At 31.6% G+C, this 21,075-nt stretch overlaps 2 protein-coding genes across 9 annotated transcripts in view; one reads left to right on the forward strand and one right to left on the reverse strand.

Annotated features, from left to right (window-relative positions):
• The first annotated feature begins 231 nt into the window (after positions 1–231).
• On the forward strand, positions 232–2,934 carry LOC110999226 (acylphosphatase-2). The gene is made up of 3 exons (XM_022268187.2): positions 232–452; positions 1,681–1,807; positions 2,816–2,934. The coding sequence occupies exons 1-3, from the start codon at positions 392–394 to the stop codon at positions 2,928–2,930; spliced, it is 303 nt and encodes a 100-aa protein (XP_022123879.1). The 5' UTR covers positions 232–391; the 3' UTR covers positions 2,931–2,934.
• Positions 2,935–4,331: 1,397 nt separating this feature from the next.
• Positions 4,332–21,075, reverse strand: part of LOC110999223 — a 46,340-nt gene continuing 29,596 nt past the window's right edge. For 4 of the 8 annotated variants that reach the window (XM_045629707.1, XM_045629709.1, XM_022268181.2 and 1 more), the window contains exons 3-8: positions 19,805–19,958; positions 18,984–19,175; positions 17,483–17,627; positions 9,656–9,808; positions 5,551–5,734; positions 4,332–5,253 (exon numbers count right to left, since the gene is read on the reverse strand). In XM_045629707.1, coding sequence (XP_045485663.1) covers positions 4,994–5,253; positions 5,551–5,734; positions 9,656–9,808; positions 17,483–17,627; positions 18,984–19,175; positions 19,805–19,958 — 1,088 coding nt within the window. In that variant the 3' untranslated portion in view covers positions 4,332–4,993. The other 4 variants (XM_045629710.1, XM_022268184.2, XM_022268182.2 and 1 more) reach the window with 4 other exon arrangements.

Here is a 21,075-nt window from a genome sequence, read left to right on the forward strand (position 1 = left end):
TTTCTAGTATTGTTTTTAGAAATAATTCGAGTTGGTATACTTTTTTAGGTTTACATACTATGGCATTGGTAGGTGAGTTTTATTATTTCGTCTGGTATTGAACCTGGAATCTCTGCTTGTTAGGAATCAAGTGCCCTACGGCTATTTCAGCTAATCCTTTACTCCCCGTAACAGAACAGGCTTGAGAGCTAGTAAATCTCTCATTCATACTTGAAGTCAAGTATTTTTATAAATAAATTCAAATCTGGCAGAAGCACTATTTGCGATACCGGTCAGTTACAAGACTGAACGCATCGTTTGCTATCAAATTGATTGGCGAATTAAAATTATATAAATCGAAATAACAATATTTTATTAAGAAAATCAAATTAATTAATTCATTTAGTGAAATATGGGAGCTGAAAATATCAGGTTAGCCTCTGTGGAATTTGAAGTATTTGGTGAAGTCCAAGGCAAGTATTGTTATTAAGTTTCAAATAATAATCTTATAATAAACTTTAAAGTCGTTTAAAGAATTATCTTTTATTACAAAGAACTTTTGAAACGTCAGATTATTTTTAATCATCATATCGGAATTAAGTTTACTCTGAAACTATGTATATTGTTAGATAGAAAACTTTATGATAATCAGTGTTGTAAAATCTATTTACTTTTATCAGTCATAGTCGAGATTTTAAATTTTTTGTGAAAATTTAAAATTCATGTCGGTCATAATGTTAATTATTATTCAGTGGTTCCACAACGTATTCTATATGGGGCTTTTTCCTAGATTACCTCTGCTTCCTGGCTGATTTTATTACATATGTAGTTTACAAGTAGTGGAACAATCTTTCGTGCTTGATACGTATTTTTCTTCACCATACCAGCAAGTAATAATAGGGCATATGGAACCTTGAGTTTGAGCGTGGCACACTGAAGCCGCTGGACCAACTCCAGAAAGAAACCCATGGGGCGCTTTAAGAGCTGCACCTCTCTCTGTTACGTGTTCCTAAATGTTTTTCTAATAGGCAAGTAGGTGAATATTTTGGGTCTAAGACATGCCGGATACAAGATTCCTACACAGCTCGAGAGCGTATTATATAGATAGCACATAGCGCACATAGATAGAAAGTCTAGGTGGACCGTTAGGAATGAACCTACGAGCTCAGAAATGAGATACGCAGTTTGAAGCCACTATTCCAGTACAATTCAATATAAAATAAACATAATAATTTATTGCGAATTCGGTTTGGTTCATTTATCGAATCTATAAATAGTTTAGAGAGATTTGCAGTTAGGTTGGAATTGGGTTAAAAGCTTCGATCGTGCAATGAAGCAATTGATTTTAAACCTTATTAAATAACGTACTATTATGTATTAATATACTATATTCCGTACTACCATTAGGTATTTTGCCTATTTAAAGTGAAGACAATTTTTTAATGAAGTAAACCCCGGTATATTATATATTGGATTTTTTTAGAATTTGTATGTCGAAATTGCATGTTCCTATGCAATTTTGTCGATAAAAGGCGTGATATTGAAAAATACTCGCGAAAATTAAAACCTAAATCAATTTGAAAAAAATCAGATACTAGAATTTAAAACAAATACGTCTAGAAAGGTATTTTATCGTTAAATAATAAACCCTATATAAATATGTGTCTCTCAACTTGTATTAAGATGATTTTTAATCTGCAGGTTGTTTTTTCACCAAGTACTGCAAAGAGATGGCTGAGGGTTTGGGTATTGGAGGTTGGGTGAAAAATACGAGAAACGGCACAATCGTTGGAAGGATACAAGGGACCACGGAGAACTTGGATAAAATGTAATATTTAAGTATTAATTATTTTTATAAGATTATGGTTTTTGCTGTATTAAAATTCATACGCAAATAAAATCGAAGGCTAATTTTGCGCTTTCTCAAGACAATTGTATATGTGACTTTTATTAAAATTTAATAAAAAATGGTGTGAATTTTGACGTTATTTAAAACGAGATATAATTTTATATTAGGACTATACTAGACTAGTTTATGATTGAAAATAATAGACTTAGGAAATGCTTAGAGTATATTAAAAAGTTATATTTAGCATTAATTTAAGACATTGCTTACATTTTTCAATAAATTCACATAAAGAACAACAAAAAGGCTCTTAGCGTTTTCTTCACCTCTATTGCAATTTAAATACGTAAATCGGATTCTTTTCACGACATTAATGAGCCGTCGCCCGTCACACTGATCTTAGGCAATAAAGAGATAGAGATCTTGTCATTATATAATCTAAGGTCCATCAAAAGAAAGCTTAACCTTGCCTGCGTAATCGTTCTATGTAACTAATTATATCCGCTACTTGGGCTCCTGCCAAGCAGTTCCGTGTTGATCCAATTAGTTCCTTGTCAACAAACCAATGCCAGCTATTGCAGTACATTGTTATAATAAAAACAATATCTGTTTGTTATTGCGTATTTAGTAAGGGCTGAAGTTATATAGCATAATAATAAAAAACCATACATATAAAGTCTAGATTGCACCTGTTTTTGATATACAAGTAGGTGATTACTCTTCTATGGGTTTAAAACATGCCGGTTTTGAACGCAAAACCTTAAGGTTGAGTCGCATGCATAAGCCTTTTCTAGATATATATATATATATATATATATATATAGATATTGGTTGTACTAATAGTAGGTCAAAAATTAAATTAAGAGTTTTATTAATCCATATAATAATAATAAAAATGTATTGTTTTGTTTTTTTTAAGTATGATATATTCTTAGTGAAATCTTGTACTGATTTGTAACTTTTGTTGAAATAAATTTATTGATTTTCCAGGATCGATTGGCTTAGCACAAAAGGCTCTCCGGAAAGCAAAATAGAAAAATGTGTGCTTTCTAACTTCGAAAACGTGGCACGTTTGGCATTTAACAATTTTAGTATACGTTTTTAAAATATCTTCTTATTTTATTTAAATAAGGGCCCGCTACAGAACCCGCTAAAGCTATTCCCTCTGTACAAATCTCTCTAACGCTAAGGACTCATGAAGCGGTTTGCACCCGCCCCCGCTGCGGTGGCGGTTTGGAGTTTTATTTTCAAAACTCACGAGACCGGAGGTTTGTGCGGTTGCGATTATCGCCCACAAACTTGGCGGTTGATTATAGTAATACGGATATCACCCGCCAGCCGATCGCGTGCAACCCGCCGCGGCTGCCGCGGCGACTGCAGGTCCGCAACCAGGGGGGGGGGGGGGTCAGCGGGTGCAAACCGCTTCGTGATTCCTTAGCGTGGGCGTCGTCGATTCGAAAGGAACGTTGAATTGTGGCTGTGGTAAAATCTTACAAACTTAATATACGCTTGTCAAAATAAGCGAACGAAATTCAAATTTCTGTAGCTCAATACCGTCAATTTGTGTTAAATACAATATAGTATTTACTTTTAATAATCTATGACAAATATTATGATGTTGAGAATAAAAGATTAGACATTATTTGATAAGATATCGTTAAATAAATATAGGATTATGTAAACGTACACTTCCAGTAATGATTATATCGAAGCATGCATTTCTTTATTAAAAACAAGTTTGTATGTACAAAGTTTGTGACAAGATGCGATTATAAGATATGTCGCATACTGTTGAGTTTATAGTTGATAACACATAATGGATCTACTTAGGTGCACTGTCTTTTGTCCAAAGGAATTCGACTACAATTAATTTAATGATGCATTATATCTTGTGTATGTCATTGGCGTATATTTTAGCGTGCGAAAGTTCGATAAAGGGTCAGTCATCTTAGTTCTTATTATATGCCCATAAGTTCTGTAGCTGTATCTAAGCAGGCTTAGTATAACAATGCCTAATCGATTGTCACCTGAAAAATTGAAAAAAAATTCATATTTCAAACCCTATAGTAGAAAGTTGTTCAACATGTTAATAAGTTATAAAAATGTTCGTGACATATTAAGCTTAACCGTTTGACAACTTTAACAGGACCAGTATGGGTTCATATGCTCTAGAGAATGAACGGGATGTAAAAAAGGTGTGAATAATTAACACATTATTAAGAAATCGTTTATTTGTATTTTAAAAATATTGTATGTACATAAGCCTAATGCTACATATATATAATACAAATGGAATGATCTGGAAGTTTGACTTAGATTTCATCACCTGAAGCTTAACATTAAGTATACGGTAAATAAGGCAGCACTCACATCATTCGTTGGTGGAAATATAATACAAAAATATTTATTTTAAGGCACTTTTTATGGGGTGAATAGCCTGCGCATGAGTGCAATAACAGTTACATCAGTGAAAAAATGCTGGTATTACGAAGATTTATATACTGTAAATTTTTAAATTTTTTGCCCGACATTACCGCCAGTCTATGAAATTATAACAAGGTGATTTCTTAAGTTATAGCATACATAAATTCTTAGGATCATATTTGGTCACGATTTTTGTTTTTACTATACAATTTAGTTTCACTACTAAATTTAAATGCATTGATACACTACAGTAAAATAAGGATTACATCATTCATTTTTAAATAATTTTAAAGAGTATATATGTCATAATAATTTAGCCAAACATATCCTCAAATATACCTTTTAATGTGATATGTTTTAGTTTTTGTATATAAAGTAATTTGTTTACTATACGAAGACAATGGAGAAGAACGCGAGTACAATTTTTTGTTAAATTTAAACATTTGTTTAGGAATTCTTTAATCTCTTTCATCATCCTAAACTAATACCGACATTGGTTGGTAGACTCCGTATCCGCTCATTAGGTCACCACGCTGTTGTGCATAACAACGTTATGCAAAATAATAAATATAATTAGGTTTTGGAGTATTGGTTGATCTCGTTAAAACTATAGTCTCTCAGGCTTTTAATTATAGTACTTAACACAGTACACTATACCGGAACTACGTTCGTAATAAAATATCGGTACAGAATAATTCTGTTTTCATTCTGGCAATATTCCAACAACCATAAAACATTCATGGTCTATACTTTTTCTTCTGGTGTCTGTAAAGGCACACTGGCTTCTTCCATTTTTTTCGTTAAATCCAATGCTTTATGTCGTTTTGTTTTTTCCTTGTGGAAGAAGAGTCGGAGGTAATGACAGGGGAAGATGACGCATTCGCCAGCCGGTTCCTCTGCGTCAATATAAACTCCTCTCACCAGAATTGAATTTGAACAATTTAAGAGAATCAGCAACGCCAGACTAACGATGTGGCAAGACCAGTTGCTTAAGAGAGGCGAATCTGAAAAGAAAAAACTCGTTAAAATAGAAATAAGATAGAATTTAAAAGATTTCCTTACAAAATAACATTTATTACTAGGTATTTTACTATTTCATGTTATCATGCTGTAACCGTAGCATTAAAATAATACAAATAAATGAGATTTAAATTTACAAAATATATAGTTTTATAACTGATCTTGGTGAGTTATAATTAATAATATAAGAAAATTCAATAATTAAACTAGTACTATTTTCAATAATAATGTTACTATTACTGTAATTACACCCCGTTAAAATCTATATTGTATAAACGAACCTGGCAAAAAATAAATATCCAGCAATCCCCAAACCCCTCGCCATACATTCACCGTGGAAGCGAAGGAAAGTAAGTGGTAAACATCAGCGATCAACAGCCTTGGGGCTCCCTGAAGTCTTGCGACAACCCACCGCATCGGCGCCTGCAGCGAAAACGTCACAACTACCATAGAGTAACCTACTATCTGTGGACAAAAAATAATATCAGTATAGGGTACCATATACTATATTTATTACGAGAAATGACACATGTTTCTCGCATAATCATAAAATTACTAGCATAATCTAGAATTCACAAGAATACATGTTTGAATTGTATTGATCTTATCATATATTGACATAACTGTGAGAACAGTGCTCTAAATAAAATATTTTATCAAAGGTTTCATTAACGTTATATTATTCTTAATTATTAGTCAATATTGTAATGTTTTTCTATTATCTTTATTATAGCGAGAAGAGACATGTTTTTAACCAAAATCAGTGCAAGATATAAAGTCTTTACTTAAACTATAAATAAGATAGTAAAAGGGATATTAAGAATAAGCGTAATATTGTGTGAGTCAAGTTTTGTTAGGCCGCCTGACTAAAAATAAAAAAGAACATAAGAAAAGATAAAAAAACAACTCGACATCTGTACTGATTTTCAGGGAAATTTTCATCAGATTATTTTTTCTCAGTGGCAAAATTTTAGTCGTTCGTCTTTTGTTTGCAAGACTGTTTCACTCTTTAGATTCTTTTTAGAAAGAGTGCTAAATATAGATATATGTACTTAGAACTACAACATATTTGTGCGTTTACAATACCTTTGCATCACAATATAAATAAAAATCGACGTGTGAGATAAACAAAACAGTAAAATAATGGCGCCTATAATAATACCTCTACAAACATAGTTATCTTTTCTTGAGTCGGATGAACCATAAGCCAAGTAATTCACTTAACACTTTATGATTATGTTTGTTTATACGTTTATTTGTTGTGCGGTGGAAACACCCCGAATGGAGATATCATATCATAGGGAAGTGCCCTAGTTCGTTACTAAATTTCCTTTGTAAATTTTCCACTACTTACGTATTTTTAACGCTTCAACTATACATAACAAATTGACAAAAAAGGTATGTAAGAAACTTTAGTTAGAAGGTGTGATCGATTAGAATAATATGGTTTTTATAAAGAAAAGTGCCACACATGAAATTAAAAAATATATAAATTTAGAATTGCAAAAAGTAGTAATGATAAAAAATTTAAAAGTTGTAAATAATGTTTCCGATATAACACATGAACGACGAATGAATGAGGTACGAATAGATTATGTAAAGTTTTAGTCAGCAGGTTATTTAGTCTCTCTTAGAAAAATATATTTGATTTTCTCTTGTATCGTTTTTCTGTCGTTGATGGAGTCACACACAACTATTAATAACATGCTTATTAAAGATCTCGGAGCAAAAATAGGAGAATTATCCAATTGTGTACACGGAAATGAGAAAATAAGGTAATATGAGCGGTTATAGCCAGTTTACAGTACAAAGATATTTCTACCCACGTGGAATTCAATGTCACTGCTGAGGACTTATGACATTGCCAATTACAGTTTGCTTTATTTTACCATATAACATTAAGTTCCAATCGATTCCCGACAAAAAAATATATTTATTAATTTGATTTAGTTTAATCTGACTCCTTTTCCATCTCGAATATGTTTAAATCTTTATGACATATACAGCATCGCACATGTTATCAAGGCAACATGTTTCTGTTATATTGATGGTATTTCTGTGGCGTTTAAGTGAATAAATAATTATTTCAAGAACACTTAAATCATATTTAATACTTAGTAAGTGGAAGTAAGAAGAATCTCACTCCCTAAAAATAATTATAATATATTTTTCATTAAGGTTAGTACTGATTTTTATAACTTTTTGAGTTACCGTAATTTTAAAAATATGAAATATTTAGATCCTAACAAGTGTAATAACAGTTCTCACGGGAAAGTAATAATTAACAAGGATTCTTATTTATTTCTTGATATATTAATATAACCATAAAATATAAAAAAGGACACCTGACATCAAACTACTGGAAAAAGATGTATAGGGTGAAAAAATAAAAGATGGACACTGGACAGGTAACGTTAGAACTCGCAGCGGAAAGTGATAGCGATAGTAGAGATACTTCGCTCTACGCAATGTTCACATTGTTATTTTGTTTGTTATAATTAGACCATTTAAATCCGAAGTTGGTTAAAGCAATACGTAATAGAGCGAGGGCAAGGAGAGGAAACGCCAATTGCGATCTAAGTGGTCACTGACTCAATGGCGAGCATCTGACCCATATGCGGAAAAATAGATCTTCAAAGACTTAGGGAAACAGGTTTTCTAAGTTATATTGAAAATAAGATGTTTTTCTGATTAGTGTAGGCTGAAAGCTGCTGGGAGCTTTAAGTGCGACACTCATCCCTGAGCCTATTAGAAAAAACAAATGACTGCGACCAAGGCTTTGAAAAGCATAGCAACTAGTTTTGCACATGTTCTCAGCTGGTTAATACAGTTAGTAGTATTATACTTACTACTATTACTAGTAAGTAGTTTTATAAACAAATGAGCTTTATCTGTACGTATACTATACTAAGGTGTTAACAAGATATGAAATTTGAACACAACATTTTCCAACTATTCGTAATAATCAGTTTGGCTTGTATGTATATGATACTGTTTAAAATGGATGGATAAAAATTAATTATAATTATTTATTAGGCTTCTTAGGACGTGTGCAACGTTTCATCTTAGTGATTCAATAACTTTTTACATATTTGGTAATCTACCAATTTTTTTGATGCCTCGCGAAATTTTGAATTTTTTTTCAACATAAACTAAACGAATATCGACATAATCAAAATTTTTGTTTATAATAAACCGAATTATTTTTTTTTTTTAAACAACCAATTGCTGTAAAATACTGGGATGATAAATATTATTTATTTTATAACAGATTCTAATGTTAAAATAATTTGAATTTGGAATTGCGTCATGGCTAAGGTGTACATAACACATGTATAACAAAGGCAAATAGAATTAAGTATTTCAAACCATTAGAATTCCTTTTCCTTCTTCATTTTCTGTCCTACTTATACTAAATATTGAAACAATTTCATTTTTCATAACGATATAAAGTTATAACCGTTTATGTATTTGAATACTAAATTTATCTGATCCTTTTCCAAATTCCGCTCCAATTTCCAATACAGTAAAATAAATCTAATAACGCACTTCCTAACTTTTTTGCATGGCTGACGCACAAACTGTGCAAGCCAAGAAAAAAATTGTTTTATAAAAAAACTGACGCTACAACAAATATTTTAATAAGGGACTTCAAAGTCGCTGCATTTTCTAGTACTACATTGGACGGTATAGTAGTATACTGCGAAAAATTTCCGCCTCCTTATTAATAATTGTATCGTATTGTAGTCAAATTGAGTATTGTGTAGCGAATTGACTCTAAGTGTGAAGCATGAGATTTTTATTGGCGTTTAACTGTATATATTCTATAAATATGACAAGTAATATTATAATAGAAACCACACTAACCAAAATTTCCTGCCGGTAAATCACATCAAATATACACGATTATTAATTTAATTTAAAATGTCATGACGATATAAAGAGATCTGTGCAAATCTATTGCAGTTAGATGTTTATCTAACTTTAGATTAAAACTTATAAAATCTACCACACGTAGATACAATGATTAAGATAATATTATAAATTTGTAATCTTATCAAACAATCTGCTAAGAAAATACCCTCGTTTTTATCCGTAAAGCTCCACAAATCGACCGATTTTTTTACAAATTAATACATATTTATATTGGTGTTGAGTTTATTTAAACGTTGGATATGGTTTTGATCTTTGTGGTTAGATATTAAACAAAATCAATGCACCAATTATGTATATATTAAATAAAACATATCACTGTTTGCTAACTAAGAGATTACTGAACTTTTGAAACAGACATTAGTTATAAACTGACGTAATTTTATCGAATCTGTCAAGTATAAAAAGCAATTACTGAATACTCATATTATTGCATCATAAGCGTATACTTACAAGTGACGTCCAGCAAGATTTGACAGGATCATCTGGATACAGGTAAATGTCAATCAAAGCCCACAGACCTCGCCACACGAACACCACCAGTGACCCAACCACAGTCACAGAAAACACACAGTCCAGTATGTACAGAGCTGTTTCCTTACTACTCTGTAACAAAAACAAATTAAATATATTAATTTTATATTTATCTCCCTGAAGATACTAAATATATTTTATTATACATTTACGTTCTTCTTTTGGATCTTAACTATATTTAGATGTAAGGGAAATGATTAAATTAATTCATTGTTTTATATATTAACTCGGCTATATAATAATTAAGTATAAAAGTAACACTAAAACACGACTTTTATTCAAGTTAGATTATCTTAGACAGTAACTGTTTTAAAGTAATGCAGTTTATCGTATCATATAAGATTTAGTATGAGATAAGGATTATTTCCTATTTCACTCGAGTACCAGATAATAAATTACCTGAATACCGAAAAGGCTGCTCATTTTAATGAGTAATCATTCTTAAGGGTTTATTTTCGTGTTAATTAATAATTTTATCTACTAATGTTTCTTCTATCTATAAAAGCCTAATAAGAAAAAATTTACTTATATTTCTATAAAAGTATTCGTGTTGAAAGAAGTCGTTATTTTTCTTTTTTATATTGACCTGACTTATGTGCATATCATAATAAAATCTCAGTGTGAAGAAAACGTATCAATTACAACAACTAATTTCAAACAATACATAATAATTTACCAAACATGATGAACTTATTAATTATCTATTTTATTGATGGTATACGTCATGTATATTAAATTATGATCTTTGTGAAATTTCAATACATATAAAGGAAAATAATAATATGCATTGCATTCATATGACCGGTAATTACATAATTAATTACGTACCTAATAAGTTGTGGTTAGAAATGTCAGCGTAACTATATTTTAATTTGCTTAAGCGACGCCATTGCCAAAGGAGTGCGTTTTTTTGCAACTATTGATTTAAAAGTGGCTTAGTAATAGGATTTTTTGATTATTTTAGTCAATGACCATCGAAATGGTGATTTTAGATATGTAAAAATAAAACGTAGGAAAGAATTTAAAATCATGAAAACAATTCAGATTTTCAATTTGATTCCCTGTGACCACCATATAATTGTAATATGAAAAAGAAGAAATTAAAAAAAAATGTTTTATGTGTAGTGGGAATCATTTTTATATGTATAAGAAAGACGAAAAGACAGTCTATCGAATCAATCCCAGACAATTCTATGAACAATGACAACATTCCACGTTTATTTCACGTGCTTCGACGCGATACGTACTTATAATTTATATTATTTACTGACAGTGATTTCATTGTTATTTTTTGTTTATTAGTCGTATTGTTAGTAGTAGAAGAATCTATCAAGTAATAATTTAATTATAATACTTGACATACAGTAATTTAAGCAATAGACATAGTTAATATTACAAAAGATAAATTTAAGTTTGCGAGATAATTTTTTAAAAGTTTTATACGATATTTATATATTTGTTTTGGTTTGAAAAAAGAGAAAATTAAAGAAAGTATTCTATTATACCAGACCATATATCCAACAATATACTTTATGTAAAGGGTGCTTTAAAAATAAACTTTTTTCTTTTCAAAATAATTCTTCATCACTTTAATTTATAATGTACGTCAACGATTATAGTTATCATAATCAAAAGTACACAGTAAAAATGCTCTTTCCACTTGTACTATATTCCTTTTATCATAACCCTAAAACCCTTTTTAATCTATTTCATTTAATTATGTATTATTGAAAGATTATTATATTACGTAATAAGAACATAAGTATATCTAAGTATAAGTAGTTCAAAGTACTTAAGTCACTTGCCCTAATCTTGTCACAAATATCTCACAATCTGGTGCTAAGTTAAGAAAATTATTGATTTACAGTATCAAACGCGGAATAGGATGTTGCAGATAGAGGTGAGTTTGCAAACGCGTCAACAATAGATGCTCTCTAAACTGTGAATGTTTATTTAGGGATATGCAAAAAAAAATGATACCAATCAGTTAAATATACGTAATAAGGCTAACGAGGCTAAAGAGACGATTTTTTTCTTAGATTTAAGATTTTTACAGTCATAGTAATCTCGATCAATTTATTTGAACATTTAATTCCATAAAAGTAAAGATTTTTGCTGATTTTAAGCAGTTTGTCACATATTTATTGAATTTTAACAGAACAAATAAATTAACTCATGAAAATCATTGTTAAAAATGTAGGTACTATGAACGTATTATTAATATACTATTTTTTTTATAAAAACAGGTTAGCTATGTGCTACGTGTCACTGTGGCGCTACGAATGCTACGAAGCGCGCTATTTCATTATGCAATATATTGGTTACTTAAATTCTACAAAAATGTCGTTTCATACCGTTCTGTAAAATGTTGGTGCATCGAAGTAACCCTCGTCTGCATCAATTGACACACTGTACGGAGCTGACTCCAAATTTCGTAACCCTTTCAAACATATTAGGGCTGTTGTTGAAATAACAGTTGTAACTGCGGTAGAAAACGCATCATCTTCATAAATGTCCATAATACTCCAAACACCTCTACATGCCGCTACATTGATCAATCCACCGACATAATTATACAATCTTGTCACAATAAAGAACTTAACCTTTCCAATTTCAGGTGTTAATTCTTTGCAACAGTATTCTTGGAAAACGCACAGTAGCAGTCCGAAAATGAGTCCCATCGATGTTGTCACCAGCGCACTTAACAGTGGATCTTCGGGGTAGATGTACATATCCAACAAATTCCATGTCGCCAGCCAGTAGATGATGATCAAGGGCCCGGCAATCAAAGTTGTAAAAATAATATCTATATATTCTATTAAGCCAGTGTAATGCTCAACATCGAGCGCGGAGTTAATAAGTAGAATGCTGTCACGCATATCGCCCGTAAGACTGAACGTTTTCAGTATATGATATCTCCTTATCCGATTATTTGACGATGATTTCCTTAGATAATCGATGTATCGAGTAGTTGAACATCAAAGTGCGGCGGGCGGGTCGTCTCCACATACCGTTTATTTACAATTGATTTTCTCTTTCAACTGTTGCGCAGTTGCTCAAATAAAAAAGCAATAAAAAAATGTTTGCATAGAAGCCTTGCTTACTACAAGAATAACGTTGCGTCACAGTGCCTACACGATGAATACCGTATCGTGATGTTTGATTTAGATCTAAATATCGTTCATGGAGTCACAAATAATATTAGCAAGAAAAACAACACTTATTTTGAAATGTAAATTCAAAAACACAGACAATTAAATTTTTAAAAATAATTGTAAAAATAAAGATAAGTCTGCTAATAAAATATTCGTGTGAAATTGATGATTCCATTTTTTACCAAAGTGTTTAAACTAAACCCGACTACTCAATATACGCCCTACAGATATAGAACATAGTCATATACTTGTTTTTAATATATTTGTAACGCGAATGTTTACGATTTATTTACCATCGGTTACTTTAAAATTTAGATATTCCGTTGATAAGAAATGAAAAGGAAATTAACTTTACGATTTGTCTCAAACAACCACGTCCGCTCACTTTTACCGCAACTCAACAATGATCAATCGAATGTCAAGTCAAGACGAAAATAACTTAGTTATCAATAATGACGTTTCATATATACCTACCTAACTATTATTTGGTATAGGAAAGTCACCGTCTGCTTAGTTTAAAAGGTTTATGTCGTGAACTCGGGTTCAATCAATTTTTGTTGTGCGTATACGTGCACGTGTGCGTAGATACATGCGGACTCTCTCTTCCTACAACCGCAGAAGCACGAGAGCACATCTGCCTTCAGCAGCGTGGACGTCACGAACTTTAGAAAAAATGAAATATCGTTTTTGTTACCCCACCGGGAATCGAACCCAAATCCTCATGATTTACATTCGAGTAATTAGACCATACAAACAGTAATAGATTAGAGAAATAGTTAAAGTAAATAAGCCCATATATCTAACTACTAACTTAACTAAACCGAACTAAAAGAAATATTAAATAACAATTTAAAAAAATCTGGTAATATTTTGTCGTAGTTTAGTTCCGAGTTTATTTTGTTATAAGCTGCCCACTGAAGTATTTCCGAACCAATTCGACTTAGGATCCTTCAAGAACAGAGCGTACCAATTCTTAAAAGGCCGACGCACTCGTGAGCCCTCTGGCATTGAGAGTGTCCATGGGCGGTGGTATCACTTAACATCAGGTGAGCTTCCAGCTCGTTTGCCCCCGGTTCTATAAAATATACAAGTTTATAGAACCGGGGGTTATACATCAAAATAATTATAAATTTTGTAGAAGGATCATCAAAATATATAATTATTTTGATGTTCCTTCTATGTCTGAAATGTTTTTACCGTATAAATTGACTGTAGGTTGGATGGGCACTTAGAAAAAGTCTAAGTTCAATCAAATATTATTCATTTTTTTAATTAAAAATCTTCAGAATCGTGCTCGAAATAACAAAATGAATGAAAACGGCGCCTTTGATTGTAATTGGTTAAAGTGGAAGACGGATGGTGTTGCGTGTCTGTGTTTGGCCTGGAACAGCTATTGACCAATCACAAATGAAACGTACCAACGTTATAACTTCACAATTTCACATCTAGAAATCTCATAAACAAAAACAGGTTATTGAACTTTTCTACCTCAAAAAATAGATGTCAAGAAGAAACGGGACGACTCTGATTTTGTTTTGGTAGTAATTTTAAATTTTAAGTATTATTTGTTGTTGCAAATATAGTCCTGACTTCAAACCACAGAGACTGTAGTCGCAGGGGGTTCTAATTAATGTTTTAGGTATTTTTTTATAAATGGTTGATGTTACGGGAAAATACTTCTCGTGGCGCATACAACAGTCATGTTGTCAGGGATGGGGTGTAACAAGTAAATTATTTTTCTGTATCACATGAATTATTGTTTATTTAACGATGTTAATAAAAATAGTAACTTCTTATTTTATATTATGATTTGTTTTACGATCATATGATCGGACACAATCAGCGAATACTATTTTTAACAAAAATTATAAGTGATAAATTATTTTATTTTAAATTTTTAGCAAAAGCAGTTAATTCTAATTTTATATTATTACTTATTATAGGTATTTATAAAAGCTAAAGTACAAAAAGTCTCTGATTTATTTATGGCACAGCACTACGGCCGAAGCTCTCGCTATTTCAGTTTGGTACGGGGTTGAGTATACGACCAAATACTTGGTTATTAGTTCTAGTTCATATAAATATTATTTTTTAAATTATTAACTATATCTGTTTCCGATTTGTTTGATTGATAATTGTGCAGTATAACGATGAAAAGGAGCATGGTTTTGTATAAAACAATATTAAATCCTATTTTCTTCATTTTTCATATTAATTTAGTTTTGATATAAATTAAAATTATTTTTAAATTTAAACAAGTGCATAAAGTTAGGTTTCCACTAGAAGTTATCCATTGTGTACATTCAATGTTGTCACCATTATTTTATGTATACTACATGAATATAAAGTCTCCAATAGGATAATTAACTGAGCGAACAACGCGGGCTGTCAGGGAATCCTTTAAGCTCGTAGAACACTTCTTAATTATCAACGTCAATAAAACGTTAGGAATATATGATCAAGAAGCCAATTTTTTTTATGAAGCATGCAAATTAAAACTTGTTTTACATTTTAACTGAGAAAATTTTATGCAAATTTATAACTTTTCTATAATAATTGTAATACTTTTAGTATTAATTAATAGTCTCGTGACTAATTCGTTATTTCATTTTATAATTATAACTAACTCATTAATGTTCAATTTTTTTCAAGATTTACAACCTATCAAGTAAATGTTATTTTTAGAGAACTGGGGCAAACGGACAGGAAGGTCATCTGATGTTAAGGGATACCAACGCCCATGGACACTCAATGTCAAGGGCTCGCGAGTGCGCCGGTATGATATGTTAGAAAAACTAGCATGAATCACTTATTACAAAAATAAATCTATTACACAATACGTGATATGACTTGTGGTAGGATTTCTCTACCTATAATTTATATACCAACCGTTCTAAACATAGTAGGAACATCGAAAAAATCCTTAGGCGCATCAACAACAACAGCGAACGGGGCAGCTATTATATTCCTCAGAGTCCGTAACGCTGCTAGAGATAACGTCGCTGCTGCTGTAGTAGACATGACAGTCTGTGCACTATCTCCCGTGCATTCATTGAGGAGGTTCCATACTCCGCGCCACGCGCCAACACAACCCACTGCAGCGACACAAGTATATAGCCTCGATAGCACATAATACGTAAACCTACCCTTATCAGGGCGAATGTGCTTGCTCAACTGTGTCTGGAATACGCACAAAAAGAAGTTCAAGCCCATACCAAGCACGAGGGCTACTATCGCGCTGTTCACTGGTTCATGAGGCAGGACGTAGAGGTCCATCAGCGACCAAGTCGCCTTCCAGTAAGTCACGACCGCGGGGGCTACTATAGCACTTCCGAATACCTCATCTGCGAATTGTAGAAGCGCGCTGTGGGCCCGCGATCCAGTCGAGAGCGTGTCGGCTAACCCGGCCGTACTCCCACGCATCTTTGGTTACGAGTGCACACAGCCACGGGTCCCGAACGACTACGGATCATTTATGTACAACGGTATCGGCCCTCATGTGACGCATTGTTGAAATCACTCCCACCCATAAACTCACTTCTTTTTTTTAGTGATAACGGGTGATAAAGCAGCTTTATTTTACTCCTCGAGTGTTTGATGATAAGCTTTAGATCTTCGGGCCTAACCGGCTTTTATTACGCCTGTAATGTCCTCTGCGCTTGCTTGTAGATATAACAGGTGCTTGGTGAAGACAGATGTTTTGTGGTCAAGATTTTCTACTTGTTTGAGACTGGAGGAGAAATTGTTTTCGTTCGTATAGGTAATTGGTCCTAATCAATATATACCAGGACGTATGTATTAGGGCCTTTGTAGTCAGTTAATAAGTTATATTAGGTGACCGAAGACCTTTCAAACGTGCGGTTATATTAAACACTCATATTATATAGTTCGCTAATTTTAATAAATACCGAACAACAAGATTTTGACCAATTACATGATTGAATAAATTTTAATGTTAATTATAGTAGTATGTACCGAACATAATTATTGTACTAAATTACCCTTCACGAAATTTTGTCAAAAGATAATATTTTTATCATTTAATCACGTTGTAAACATAAAAAATATATTCGTAATGTGATTTAGCTCTGAATATGTAGTTAAACATTATAAAAAAATCAGGGAAAACACTCAAACTATGTATTTTTGATTGTGAAATTATCTCAAACTGAAATATAAACAGAAAAAAAAAAAAAAAGACTTTATAAAAGCTAAAGTCTGCAAATACAGGGGTCTAGGCTCTGAATATGATTTTGTCCCATTCGGTGTCGAGACCCTTGGTCCGTGGGGTCCTAGCGCATTAAAGCTTTTTAGGGAATTATCAAAAAGGTTAGTCGACATCACAGGAGAACGAAGAGCTGGCAGCTACCTCGCACAAAGAATTAGTCTAGCTATTCAAAGGGGGAACGCTGCTAGTATCTTCGGAACCTTGCCTAAAGGGACTCCTTTTAATAATATTTTTTAATAATTAAATTTTAAGGTTAGTTATTAGATATATTTTTAGTTTGTAATTGTATATAAATATTTATTAGATATAATATAATGTTTATATATCATATAAACTATATTAGTCTAATTGAACAGAAATTACCTTCTGATATCTTGTAGTAAATATGTAAGTTGGTTGTTTTCCATCGGTGACTACGAAGTAGGGAGACGCGAGGAGGTTGCGTGCGGAGCGAAGAACTAGGATCAACACCACACCTACTATCAAATACGTCGCTATCAACACTGGTCTGTGAAAATAAAAAACTTGTGAAAACAAACTTCTTTAAAGATAACCCCTTCTTATAATAATATTCGGGGTTGGTAATTTATTGTTGGAAAACTGTAAATGTATTAGTAGTAGATTACATTACAAACAAGTAATAGTAATAGAATTGTGGTGAGTGTTGGCGTCAGAAAGTTAACAAGTAAATTTAAAAGCAGAAAAAACTTTATAATACTGAGATAAAAGGCTTTTTTTATTATTATTTTTATAAATAGAATTGTATAAAAGCTGTCGACTTTATACGCATAGGTTTAAGATGTGTGACAATCTCAGTACAGCTTTTACGAGTGTCAACCAAATCTATCTTGAATCAATAGAATATGTCTGGGACTAATAAATATTGGTTGAGTAAGGTATTCTACATCAGCTATAGGTAGTTTTGGTTACAAATGTATAACATATACAGCCACAGCCACAGCACACACGCATTACATGCTTGAGACGAACCGAATGGGAAAAGGAAAAAAAATGTTTTTGTTTGTAATAAATAATATGTCTATGTCTATATAATTTTTGGCTATATTGAGGAATACGGTTGGAATTTTTAGCTTTATTTTTCTAGTATCCAAACTTTAAAATATATACACAAAAATCTAAAGTATACTCATAATATACAATGATAATAATCAGTATTTTATGAATATCTATCTGCATCATCTTTTACAAAAGTGTTCATTATTTGACAGTTGTTTTAGAATCAGTACAATATCTCGTTACATAAGTTTTTGATGAAAATTATGTGGTAATTTAAAAGCTAAATAACGATTGCTACGCGGTATTACAATAATTATGCTACGGAACGCGTAACCTTGCTACGGTGGGGTTACGGATATGGGATAGTTTTATACACCACAAAGCTTTGTATCACAACGATACGAGTCTACGATAACTACCAAATTTAATAAGTGAAAATAAGAATATTAGATTAATCATGAAATATTTAGATAATAAAGGCAAATGGTTTCATGTTTCTAAATAATGAATTAATTTATAAAATTACTATAACTTTTAGATAGGTCAGTATAACCAGTGCACCTACGTATAATTAAAATTTAATACAAAATTATAAAGTCAGATAAGAAGACTGGTTTACTACGAAAGTGTCTTACGTAGAAATATGTAAAGTGTCCATATTATGACGATTTCCTAACGAACTATACCTACCAGACGTTTTTCATACATATTTAGTATTTTAAATCATTATATATTAGATATTATTACTCTGTGTTGCTAAGAGTTATTAATTAGTGTAGAAATGTATGTATATGTTATAATATAGCTTCCTTATAAAAATAAATTTTCCAGAATTATAAGTTATTACCTATGAGGATCCTGATCGTTGGGTAAAATAGCAGCGACCGTAGTATCCATAAGGCCCCAACCACCTCTCCAGTGCATGACGTTGGACATAATGAATATGTATGTATAGAAACGTGAAAGTACTCGTTCTCTAAGCCACCGACCAGCTTTTCCTTCACCCCATGCGTCAACGGATCGGGAAAATAGGCGAGTTCTGAAATATCAAATATACGATTTAAATCGTTTAGATAAATTAAAATGTCACTCATATATTTCATTATTATCAAATAACTTTATTATTCATAAAATAATAATCATTATATAACACAAGATGTATTTAAACTTTTAAATTTTATGTCTATCAATATTTACATTTTGACAATTAAAGAGTTGGGCTTTTTAATGTTATCTGATTTAATTTTAGGTAACATGTACATTCTATCGATATCAATACAAGTATTATAAGGTCAGTAACTGAAAAATCCGTTAAAGGGTTCAATGTGACAATTTAAAGAAATATAAAAAGATTTACGTTCTTAATTTTCCAGGGTACATCATGAATATAATCTTAAAAATATAATTATTGTGTGCATATGATATCTTGTCTATGAATTAATATAAAACTTCTCCGAATATTGCAATAAAACATACAATAACTATAAAAATAGGAATAAGCTTTGTGATATATAATTTGCGCCAAGCAATATATGAACACAAACAAAAGAAAGTGCTTGTGAGAAGAGATGATTTGAAAAATTCTTATAAGGGTCTTAATTATTAAAAACACTTTATACACTTTTAAATGCGTCTAACATTACAACGATATGAATAATAAATTCTTACTTTGCAATAGAAAAACAGCAGTGTATTAAAATTCCGAGAATGAAGTTTTGGGCATACGGAAACATCTTGGCGTGCAGTTCCATGATGCCCCATGAACTACGCCACACCGCTACAACTAAAGGGGCCACCACAACACTTGCGAACACTGCATCACCTTTAAAAAATATTCATGTACGAAATATGTAAACAAAAATATTATATTTATGTATATAGTTTTATTGCATATTATTCATTTATTATTTTTCGATTATGATTGAATTTCGTTCAGTCTTAAAATAACTTAATGTGTTCGATATCCTCATGCTCTATACATATCAGATCTATTAAGGATTTATTATCAGAGTGGTAAGTCATTAGACAAATGTGTTCAACTTTCTGGTCGATAATTTCACCTTGCTCTTTATTTTACACTCAACCACTAACTAATCGGGTTCCGCTATAATTGTTATTTAAATATTTTCAAAATATTTAACGCATGGAACATTGGAAAATGCAGGCTTGGTCTACTAATTTCGTGTTTTCCTACTTACTAACAATAAAATAATTCATTAGATTATAAGGATTTGTTTGTTTGACGTCTGTATTATTAACTATATTTGCTGAGGCATAGATAGTCGGAGATTATTGTAGTAAAGAATAAAGATAAAGCATACTGTTTAAAAAACTATAGTATGTGTGTAAATAGTGTACATATAAAAATTGTATACAGGATGGCCAAAAATACGTGGATAAAATGCAACTAGGGGTTAGATGGGAACATCAGCTGCAAAAAATTGTTCTACGCGAGGTCCTTCAGCTCAACCCCTGCAGAGTTATAATTAATTTTGCGTTTTTATAAGAAAGTTTTTTTTACTTATTCATATTAAAATTATTATTACTATTTATTAAAATTGGACATTACCTACATCCTGTATCTTTTTTTATAATATCCACATGGTTGGTACTAATGAGACCTTGTGTCAGACGAGACTTGCGTTGTTTATTGGTTGTACTGAAGATAATATACGATGTTTTAAAAAATTACCACAAAATTTGACTTACTTGATACTCGAGGTGGTAACCTCGACTAACATTTAGTTGCATCACCTATGTCACATGTATGAGAGCTATCAATTAAAACCGTCGAGAGTCGACTACTATAAAACAACACTAGCGCAACCTGTAGTAGTTTTATAAACTCGAACTAGAACTACACAGGTTATTAAGGCACGTAGTAAATAGTACTTATACATTATAAAACCTGCGTAATTTGTGTTAGAAACAAGAGGAAT

The sequence above is a fragment of the Pieris rapae genome, chromosome 10, assembly GCF_905147795.1.
Source record: "Pieris rapae chromosome 10, ilPieRapa1.1, whole genome shotgun sequence".
NCBI lineage: Eukaryota > Metazoa > Arthropoda > Insecta > Lepidoptera > Pieridae > Pieris > Pieris rapae.